This window comes from Dufourea novaeangliae, unplaced genomic scaffold (assembly GCF_001272555.1).
Source record: "Dufourea novaeangliae isolate 0120121106 unplaced genomic scaffold, ASM127255v1 scaffold96, whole genome shotgun sequence".
NCBI lineage: Eukaryota > Metazoa > Arthropoda > Insecta > Hymenoptera > Halictidae > Dufourea > Dufourea novaeangliae.
The window spans coordinates 534484-546057 of NW_015373974.1; the positions used below are offsets into that span (position 1 = coordinate 534484).

At 34.8% G+C, this 11574-nt stretch overlaps 1 protein-coding gene across 1 annotated transcript; it reads right to left on the reverse strand.

Annotated features, from left to right (window-relative positions):
- Nucleotides 1–2503: 2503 nt before the first annotated feature.
- LOC107187028 (pro-resilin-like) lies at nucleotides 2504–6772 on the reverse strand. The gene is given in 5 exon segments (XM_015575025.1): nucleotides 2504–3006; nucleotides 3604–3874; nucleotides 4414–4764; nucleotides 6586–6669; nucleotides 6671–6772. Coding segments are annotated over 5 exon segments (894 nt in total). The 3' UTR covers nucleotides 2504–2920.
- Nucleotides 6773–11574: the final 4802 nt, after the last annotated feature.

Sequence of the window (11574 nt, forward strand, 5' to 3'; positions counted from 1 at the left end):
TCTTTCTGTACTATATTTATAGTCGTTGGATTTGCCACGATTCGTTCTAATAGAAAATATTTTTTAAAAATGCAGGTAAACAAACTCTGATTTTCGAAAGTTATGGCACACTTAAAAATATAGTTCAATTTTTGTTCAATACTATTTTTCGTAAGAGTTCAAAAACGAAAAAAAGTCTATAAAATTTTGTGCCCCTACACTTTATGATATTATGGGACATCCTGTATAGAAAAATGAAAATGGGCACCTTAATAATTAAGTAAAATAAGTAAGTAGAATAAGCGATGGCGTTCGTCCGTAGTCAGGCGGTTAATGTTTTTACAATTAATAATCAAAAAAGTTATATTTTAAGTTATAGGGTATTTTTAGTGTATGTGTGCGTATTGTTAATGACCATTGCTAATTTTCACTATAGGTGGAAGAGGTGCTGCAATATTAAAGAAAAATATAGATGAAGAATTTCCTCCCTTAGGAAAAGGTAAAACATTTAGATGCAACTATTTCAACGATAAGGAAAATGTCCCAGTGGTTGCACGTTTAAGAAGAAGATTGCGATTGCGAAGACCTTTTATATATTAGAAAACAAAAAAAATAATAAATAAAAAAAGTTCAATCGATAGAGCAGAACTTCTTCTTCCACACAAGTCTAATAACTAAGAATTAAATTTAGCTGTCCCAATGTTGGGACACAGCATTAAAAAAATTATTCATCGCTGATTTTTAATAGTACAACATGATATTTTTCTTTTATGTTGTAAAAATTCAAATAAAAACGTAACAAATTTAATTTAATGCAATAAATAAAAGAAGTAAAATTATAAATAAATAAAATAATAAAAATCATGAACTAAATCTATAAATGTATACATTATAAATTAAAAAATAAATAACACTAAGGGAAAATTGCGTTTCATTATTATGTATATGTTATATATTTGGTAAATGCTTTTAAACATTTAGGAAATTGTGCATTAAAAACAAACAGTGGATTTAACTTTGGTTTATTATAAACGTTTTATAAAAAATATGTATTTTAAATAAAACAAAATTAAACTTAAACAAAGTTAAACAAAATTACCAAATGAAAATTATTCCTCTTTGTTTTCGATTTTTTTTAATAGTATAAAATAATTACGAATATTAATAATTATAATTATTACATTAATTATTAATCATATTAATAATTTAATAATATGACATTTATGTGTGAAATATATGAAAGAAACTATATCTTCCAAAATTAAATATTGTTATTAATATAAATTCTGAAGTTCGCTATTATTTTTTTAAAATTTAATACTAACAAAAATTCATTATACTGTCCAATCACCAGGACGTGTCCAACCACGGGGACATTTACCTTATATCAGATAAAACAAATTTTTTAAAATTCTATAATTTATTTTTACACTTCAATATAATGATTGCATAATATTGCCTATGCTACTGTCATTAAGTTCGAAATTGTACACCTTGAATTATTTCTTGAGTTCGCACTTAAGTTTATTTACCTATCTTTTATTATATATATTATTTTATTCCAGAATTCCACCAATATTTTTATAACAATAATATATTCTCATACTTCCCTTTGTGTGAACATACTGGTGTATAATCTTCGATTTTGTTAGACATTTCTTGAAAAAGTATTACATATTCGTTACTGTGTTGACTTAAATGAATACTTTTGTTTTCAAGAAATTTTTTACTTCAACCTGGACAATTGATTACATCAGTGATATTTTATATGTTATTCGTACTTTTTACAGGACGTGGTAAACTTATGTAATCAATACCTCCACTGCAGTGACGCGAAGAAGAGATTGTGTATTAATGTATTGTTTGATACTTTTTATTATTATTGATGATAAACATTATTTATCTCTAAACATTGATATATGTGATCACACGGTAACTCACGAATTCGGTCACGAAAGTTTATAAACATTTATTTGACCAAATTTCATGAAGAAATACAAAAATTTTATTTAATGATTAAGAAAAATATATCGCAAAAATATGACGAAACTTGAAATAATGCGGATATATAAATAGGAATTTAATACATTTTTTTATGCTTATTTGTTATTTATAAAATATATGGACGAATGTGTGAGTCACAGTATGTATGAAAAAATTCGTACTAAAAACGATTATATGACACTAATACGGCGTGCGCAAAGTGTAAAAAATAAAAAGAACCAAAGTACCCGAAGAAATACATTGACCATGTTGATGAACTTGTTTAAATTAATATTTAAATATTAGAATTTACAGTAAATTACTGTACAGTAATAAGTAGTAATTATTCTAAAAAAGAAAAAAGTAAATTTTAATCGATATTTAATGTTAATCAGATTATCAAGAGAAGATTTTCAATCACACTGATTTTCAAATTGTCGTTACCGTACTTCATTCATACTTCATTGGGTTAACCGGGTAGGAAATAATTAGTTTATTTCTTTTGTTTTTTTTTTTAAATAGAAAGTTTACTTCATTCCTGTTTCACTACAAGCTCGCATAAATACGTACACAAGCGTATATAAGTTCGACGATTCGCTTAGCAGAAGGTATACAAGTGTATGTTTCGTAATAAAAAAAAAAGAAGAAGAATAAACAATTACCATGTACAGAGTAATGTGTATACACATAAATACGCGGGAATATATTGGCGCGTGAACAGAAAAATTAAATTATCCTAACCGATATACAAGTTAAATACCAGTGGAGGGGGAGGGGTGGTGATTATTAAATGTAAATGTGCAATGTGACTCAGTGGTAGAAGATTGTTTCGGTGTGTGTAAAAAAAAAAGCTGTAAAAACGAGGGAGGTCCGTGATGGTTGTCGCCCAGCATTCGGGAGATTTGTCCCATTTTTTTTTGTTGTTGTTTTTTCCCCTTTTATTTAAATGCTTTTACGATCATTTCCGGTAATTGTTGCGGGGCGGTAGATACTGATTGCTTCCGGCGTCGCTGTATCCGCCGGTTCCGAAGCCACCCCCCCTGCCTGTAAAAGAAAAATCAAATTTCACGTGTCACAAACAACCAGAGATCACCATTTAATGTAAGATATTTTTCGTCTGTTTCGAACTTTATTGATAGAAATTGCTGGAAGTTTGTTACAAACATGTTAAGATGCTACGAACCAAATAATATTTTTGTTTTAAACATGTAATTATAGTATTACCACTGAAGGACTGATATATTAATTTTGAAACTATAAATATGCGTTTATAAGGGGGACTCAAAATGTGAGGCAAGTTAATGTACAGTTGTATCTTGTTTCATATTAAGTTTTGTTCCACCTTGTTGAATAACGTTCATATGTTATAACATATGTATGTCTAATACTACTGAACACTTCAAGCAGTGTTTCTAATGCTACTTAATATTTTAAGCAGTGTTTTGACAATGTTGTGACTTTTCGAATTTTTTCCAATTTTAGGGTAAAGGCATTGGTGCATAACTTTTTACATTTGAAATAAATTTTATAGAATTGATCACTTTAAAAAATGAACGGATCATTCTATAATACTGTTGTTTCATAATATAATATTCGTAATATTATTGTGATGATTTTTAACAATATTGAAATTCCACTTACCACCTTGGTATCCTCCAGTACCACCTTGGTATCCTCCGGCACCACCGCCACCAACGCCACCGCGTGAAAATTGGGCCTGTCCTTCGTACTGAACGTCAGCCGTGTACCCATTAGCATCGTCAGCCATGTACTTTACGATCTGTGTCCGCGAGTCAGGCAACAGAACTCTGTATTCCCCTGTGACCACGTTGCCGTCGCTGCTCTCACGTTGGGAGTAATCGTTGCCACTTGGTGGATCGTAGACCTCGTATTGGAAGCTGTATGGTTGAGGCTGACGAACAGAAACGTATTGTACACTTCTTCTGAATCCCCTTTGATTGAATATAACCCTAAGAATTTGTATCAAATAACTTCTAACGATTGTACATAGTCGATTACAAGGGAATTTCTGTTTGAAACTTTGTAAGCTTTCTGGAGACCTCAACAGCAGATCAGACAATTTGTTTGCTACCTATTGGGTTTCCTATTTCCCCGTATATCTTGAAAACTGTACCAGATATAAACAAACCCTTGAAATGAAACTTTAATTATTTTCCACGCTCTACAAAACTGCGCAATTCAATTGTTCCTAATTTGTTTATTTAATTATTTATTTATACAAACAACAAATTTTTCACAATTGCATTAAATAGTTTTATAGTGTACAAAGTGCCATTAAATTTTCATTCTAACAATTTCTTTACATCTCTTACAGTTTACAAGATATACAGGAAAATAAGAAAAGGTATATAGCCTGCGAAATTTAAGAAAAATGGGAATTTTAGGGTTATCGTAGTTCTTGTTGCAATGCTTTAATTTTAGTGCACTTACTCTGCCATTGTCGCGTCCAAAACCACCACCGTAACCGCCCTGGTATCCTCCATCCTGATATCCGCCAGCACCACCGGCGCCGCCACCGAATTGTCCTGGTGCTCCATAAGCAGTCGAGGGACGTCCACCGAAACCACCGCCGTCACCGCCACCTCCGGGTGGTCCGTACGATGTGGTTGGTCTCCTGTAGTTACCACCGCCTACGTCCCCGGCGAATCCACCTGCACCGCCGAATCCTCCTGCGCCTGGTCTGTTGTACTGGTAGCCACTTCCACCCGCACCACCATTCGGCAACAGTCCAGCGAGTGCATCGCTGCTGAGACACAAGAGCACCGACAGCACCTTCGTTAACTGAAACAGAAATTAATTATTTTATAGTATATTGGTGGTAGGAACGCTGATACATTAGATGTACCGTTGGTTAGAACAGATTGGACCACAGAAAATTGGGTAGTATAAAGTATAGAGTATGAGAAATATGACAGCACGCTGGAGAATTAAATAGTGAATAGAGTAGGATTGAACGAACGAGAAATCACTGAATATAATATTATGTGTACTATTTCGTTTTAATTTGCTGGTAGCATAGTTTGAATTCAACGTACTTTCCCGCCGTTTCTTTCTCAAAAATGGCGGCGAGTTACTGCATAAGTCCCCAGAGAATAAATATTGTATTTTACAAAGTATGGTCGATTACCTATTGGTACACGTAATAGTAAGTGTATTAACAAATAATTCACTATATTCTGCCAATTTCAATACTTGTTTTGGAGGTAAATCAGAAGCTTATGACGTTCCAGTGACATCCATAATGTTCGTCGCCATTTTGAAAGAAGGTTTTAGATTTAAACAATATAGTCTGTTAAAGAAGAAATAATTGATTACATATAAGTACATCTAATATTACTATGCAATATTTAATGAAAATGAAACACGAACGTTCATATGATTCGTGTCACTCGTCGAATAAGTCTTTCAGCTGCGATCAGCAGAAATCACTGGATTACCGTGTACAATCTATTCGTGTAGACGAGAAGCATCAATCTCGTCTGAACTGATTGCACGATTTCGTCACTGGATGTCATTAACGCCATTGACAAAAAGGAGAACGCTGATGTTCGGAATAGAAAGCCTCTGAAGTATCGCGTGCCAATGATTCGCGAACACGTAATTCGCGTGTGTGTCGAAATTTAATGCACCAGAGACATGAGGGATGATTACAGACCGATTTCCATGTGGCAGCGGGCTCTTCAAAGAGTTTTCTTCACCATTTATGGTGAGCAAGGGATCCGTGGAACCGAACCAGAAGAATAAGAAAATGAAGAAGGAGTTTTAAAGAATATTGTAATACCAGGTTCTTTTGAATTGTACAGTTAACATAGTCGAACTGAAATTGTAATTTGAAATTCTAGGACTCTGCTTTTAGTGATCAGATGTTTGGGAATTGCCTTAGGTACAAGCTGAAGTACTCGAAATAATAAGTTGCTTTCATGAAAGTTGAGGAAACTCTATTTAATGATGCGGAAGGAAATTGGAAAAATCTTCAAATTTGGATTTTAAAGGAGAATATTGAGAATGGTGAACCCTGGTGGCAAACATTCTTATGAAAACTGGTAAAACTGTATAGAGATCCATAAGAAATTGAAAAATCTCCAAATTTGGATTTAAAAAAAGAAAATTGAGAATACTGTCCTCTAGTGACAACCATTTTTACGAAAGCTGAAGAAGCTGTATGGAGATACAGAAGGAATTGAAAAAATCTCCAAATTTGGATTTAAAAAAAACAATATTTAGAATAGCGTCTCCAAGTGGCAACCATTTTTACGAAAGCGGAAGAAATATAGAGATCCAGAAGGAATTGAAAAAATCTTGAAATCTGGATTGTAAAGAAGAATAGTAAGAAAAGTGACAACCGTTTGTTTAACAAATGGAGTATTGTATATTGACCCAAAAGGAATTGAAAAATCTCCAAATTTGGATTTAAAAAAAAAAAGAAAATTGAGAATAACGTCTTCTAGTGACGACCAGCAGATGGTCGAATTGTCCAAATGGACGAAACAAACAATTCCAAACATGTTATGAAAAAAAGGAAAAATGATACCAAACAGAAATGTGCGCGAATGTGGGCGACAGCGATCGCCAGGAATCGTGAACCGGGAGTAGATGGCCTACCTGGTGGTAATTCATATTGCTGTTATGACCGAAGACGCGAAGCGAACTGAGAAGATGATCCACGGCAGAGTTTATATACCGGCCCGGACCCTTTGTTACAGTTTATCCTTAGCGCTGCATATCCACGTGTATTAACCATCGTATTAGAATGACCGTCTCTGGGTGTGGGAGGTGGAGAGGAGCGCATCTTCTCTTCCCTTCACTCAGAGATGTTGATGCATCATCGCAGAGGGGAAGAGAGGACGAGACGTCTATCTACCCGGGTTGATGACTGAGCACCAGGTTTAAATTTTAATTGGATCCACGCACGTGACTGTTCGGCTATTGGGCTATCCACGAAAGGAAAGAGGGCCCCCAGGATCAAAGCAAATGGGAGGTCTACACGATTCCCCCACACATTCTGAACTCCTCTGGATCGGCCTCTACCATTCTTCCCTCATTTTGCAATTGTCTCTCTTCAAGACCACCTCAGATTTATCCTTTCGTCCTTTCCTCTTCGATCACGTGTGATTTTTTACTTATTCATGACGTAGATTGATATATTCATTTTCCTTCTTTATAGTAATTGAGACGTTAATAGTCCAAAATGACTAACTCCAATTTGGAAATTTTTACAAATTTTAGCGCCAAAACATTGTCAAGCAAGTGTGATTTGTTACCTATTCGTGAGATAGATTGATATATTCATTGTCCTTCTTTAGAATAATTGAGATGTTCATAGGCCAAAGTGACTAATTCTAATATTGGAATTTTTCAAATTTTAGCGCCAAAATATTGTCGACCACGTGTGATGTTACAACCCACCACTAATAATATCCCCTGCGGAAAAAGCTTTGGCCATAATAATAATGAATTCTCCAGAAAAGATTACTCTGACTTCGATCTGAAAACGAAATTTATATTTGAAGCATTTTATTTCATACGAGTTGCAGTCAATCAAATAGTTGGTTGAATTTTGCTGTCTTTCACAGTGATATCGATTCCGCCATTTCTGTGGACGCTGCACAATTTGATGAGGATTACGGCCAGATATGCACAGAATAATTTTAAACAATGTCATGTAGACGTAATTTTCCAATTAATCTGATTCAAAATCGAACGATGATTTAGTGTAGATACTATACATATATGTAATTCCACTTGGCTTCGGTCTAATAACGAGCCAATTTAATGGCACTCCATGAAGTCGATATACCAATAGAATTTATTTTTCCATTTTAATTCAGAATTTTTTATTTCCAATTTACAATAGTAATAATCTGTTTCAAAATCGAACAGTATTGTTTTCAGTCCAGAACTGGGTCCATTTAATGGCACTCCATTAACTCAGCGTAAAAATAGTATTTAGTTTTATAATTTAATGTAAAATATTTAAATTTTAATTAAGAATATTGATAATTGATTCAAAATTATGGAATCCCATTTGGTTTCAGGTCAGTAATAGGTCCATTTAATGGCACTCCCTAAAATGAAGATACCAATAGTATTATTGAAAAAAAGAAAATAATGCATTAAAAGTTGAAAAGAAATGATGGCATAACAATAAGGAAATAAATTGTCACATATCGTTACACGTTCACCGGAGACGTACACTCGCCGGTGGCATGTAAATACTTAATAAACACACGCCACGTACTCGCACGGCTAGAGGTGAAAGATAATTACATAAAAAGTATTACAATCAGGATTATTATAATCCTTACTGGGTACAGTTCGCGAGACGTGTCGGTTTGGAAAGTTCAGATGAGGGGTATTACACTTAATATCCTCCTCTACAACGAACAGAAACGGAAAAAAGAAGACCAGGAATCGCTACTGGGGGCAATAAAATGTAAAATACCGTACCCAACAAAAACATAACAACTTCAGCCCGATAATTCTTGAAATATCAATTTCTTTACCATTTTCCTTAGTTCTTTTTTTAGGATTTCCTTAAACGTTATTTTCTTAAATATTAATAATCTTAATAAAATCCATAAAAATTCTTCAAACATTAATTTCTTCAGCATTTTCTTAAATATTAATAATCTTATTGCTAATAAAATCTATAATAATACTTCCAAGATGAATTTCTTTAGAATTCTTTGCACTAATTAACAAAGAATATAAATTTCCTTAAACATTATTTTCTCAAACATCAATAATACTAATAAAATCCATATACCAAATTTGTAAATCAACATATTTCTTCACTTACACAACGTTCGATAAAAGTTCCAAAAGATCTGCAAGAATATTGTAAAATTTTTAAATCATCGTTACAAGACCATATCAACAATAACGTCTTGAAGACGGCTTAAAGACGCCTTAGACCTAAAATAGCCGTAAAATGAACATCATCAAGCCGTCATGTGCTACCTGAACAGTCATTTGACTACATTGGTAGTTCCTTACATTAACACCAAAGAAATGTTAATTTTGTCCGTTACTGTATCGATCAATATTACGCGATTCCGATGGGGCACATTATTACATATACTTCGGTTCTCACTCGCAAAATAAAGTAATAATTTCGATGCGAAACGATCGGGACGAGGTAACCAGTCGGGTCCCAAGCATAAAATCTCTAATGACCCATAAAAAAAAAACCGTAAACTCTATATTAAACCGTCTTATTAGTTCGTTCACGTGGCATGGCAGTTTAGCAAACGAGCACTTGCTAAGTGGTAATGGTAGTGATTACCGTCATTGATATAATCGTGGCCATATAAAGGTGTTCTGTGTTCCATCTGCGGTTAATTGTTACAGTTTCTTCTTTGAACAGCGTCTTGTCTGTCCTTCTCTCGACGGTGGGACGGTTACGAAAATGGCGGGAAACTTTGAATGTGTAAATGTGTGTACACAATTTCTTCAGTGGCCTCAAGATTAATTGCCAGATCTCCTGACTGCGAATTATCTGGAGCTGTTTTCTGTACAGAATGACTGACTGATGTCAGAGAGTCATGCTCCCTCGTGGAAATCATCAGCTGGGACCTTCACTTTCAGTTCAACGCTAGAGAACTACCAAAATGGACTTGGGTAACCCACTGATCACATCTTTTTAGTACCTTTTAAGAAAAAAAATTTGTTTTTGGAGAATCATCGACCAATTGTCATTTCAGGACTATTTAGAACATTTTGTTTTTTAATAAACAATGTGTTTGCTTACCAGAAATTTGTTGAATTTTCGAAATTTCCGAAATTGGCATTTTATAAAAATTGACGGCTAGAATTAGGTAACTTTTGTCTTCACTTTGTCTATAATGAAGTTTATAGATTAAAATGTCCTTGATTTTTCATTTCTTGAAATATTTTGAATTTTCAAGAATTGTGACATTGGCAATATAACAAAGTCGATGAGCACAATTAAGTAATTTTATAGTCAAGATAATTGGGGAATATATTTATTTATTATCGATGTGAATATTTTCAGAATTTGGACTTTCTGCAACCAACCAAGTGCAACCGACCAACGAAGTGAATAATAGTGCGAGCCGATTGACACGAGCGTCGCGTACGAGTTACGCTATTATATTCATTTCGTAAAGCCCGTTGCTCGGTCAGGATTGCCGAGGCAGTTACTTAAATCGCCAAACGTAGGCGATCCTTACAACACGCTCGCGCATTACTTTCCCTGAAACCCCCTGTAAATCACCGATCCATCATAGTTGGCATAGTTGAGCAGTCCTCGGTTCTCGATTAGGTTAGTACATAACTATATACAAATTCCTCACCAAAGCTATTCCCCGCGAATATACATATTGAAGATATTCAATTATAGATTAAATAAAAAAAATTGTCCTTTCGACAGAAGCATTCATTTTATTCGACGAAAAAAGGATATTAATCATTTTTGGATTTATTTTGATCAGATAATAATTTATTACTCGCCCATGAGGTTCAGGATTTGGACATTAATTGATCTTTGACAATAATTAAAAGAATACTGTATTTAAGTCTACTACTACCGAACAGAACAATGTAGATGATTACACCAAAATTTAGGATCACAGGTCTGGTCGAGGACATAAAAAATTTCAGGATCAATTTTGCTCGAAGACTGCACTTAAACAACAATTGAAAAAAAACAATTATTTCAATATCATTCAAGTTCGCTGCCAACGCCCCAACAGAAAAATCTAGACTCCTCCATCGGTTCAGGGTTACGTTCGCCCAACCCAAAACCCCTTTAGATACCTCGATCTTTCTACCAAAGGGAAAGAATCGCGCCTCGCGGTATCGATCCTCCATTAATCAGCGATTATGCAAACTGGATATCTCGTCCAGGCCGGGCACGTCGAGGTGGGTACCGTCAATTTATTATAATTATTCGCCTTCGGCCCCGTATTTACCGGTTAATTCATTTCTTAATCTCATTTCGTAATCCACCAGGCTTGCGCTATCCCAACCGCCTGAGAATTCCCCCCCACCCCTCGATACACATAGCGATCCAGGAGGCAGTAGAACCGGCTAATTAATCCCGACATAATTGTCGCTAATTACACCCGACACATAGCTACGAATTTTTAGAGGATCGAGGAGGATGCACAGGAGCTCGTGCCCACGTAGAACCCCACGACCAGAGTCCTCCCCTCTCCTCCTCCTTCCCAGGCTCGGACTAAGATTTGTAGGGCCCCAAACTACCAACCTTCCAGGGCCCCCTTCATTAAAAAACGGGGGGTAAGGGGACAAAAAATGTTGTAATAAAACATGCAATAAAGTGCACATCTACACATCTTCAAAAATTAAGATTTATTCTAAATAACATTTAATCGCAAAGAACAATGCTTTCTTATATTTTAACAACTATGTTCCGATTTAATTCTACATTCAGTGCTGTTACTGATTATTTCAAAATGGAAACAGTAAACAGAATTTCATACAATTACTTTTTTTAACAGAAATGGAATGCTTACATTGGGGCCCCCCTGCAAAGTGGGGCCCAAGGATGCTGCCCCCCCTTGATCCGGCGCTGCTCCTTCCCCTCCCGTCCCCTCCCTCCCGTCCCCT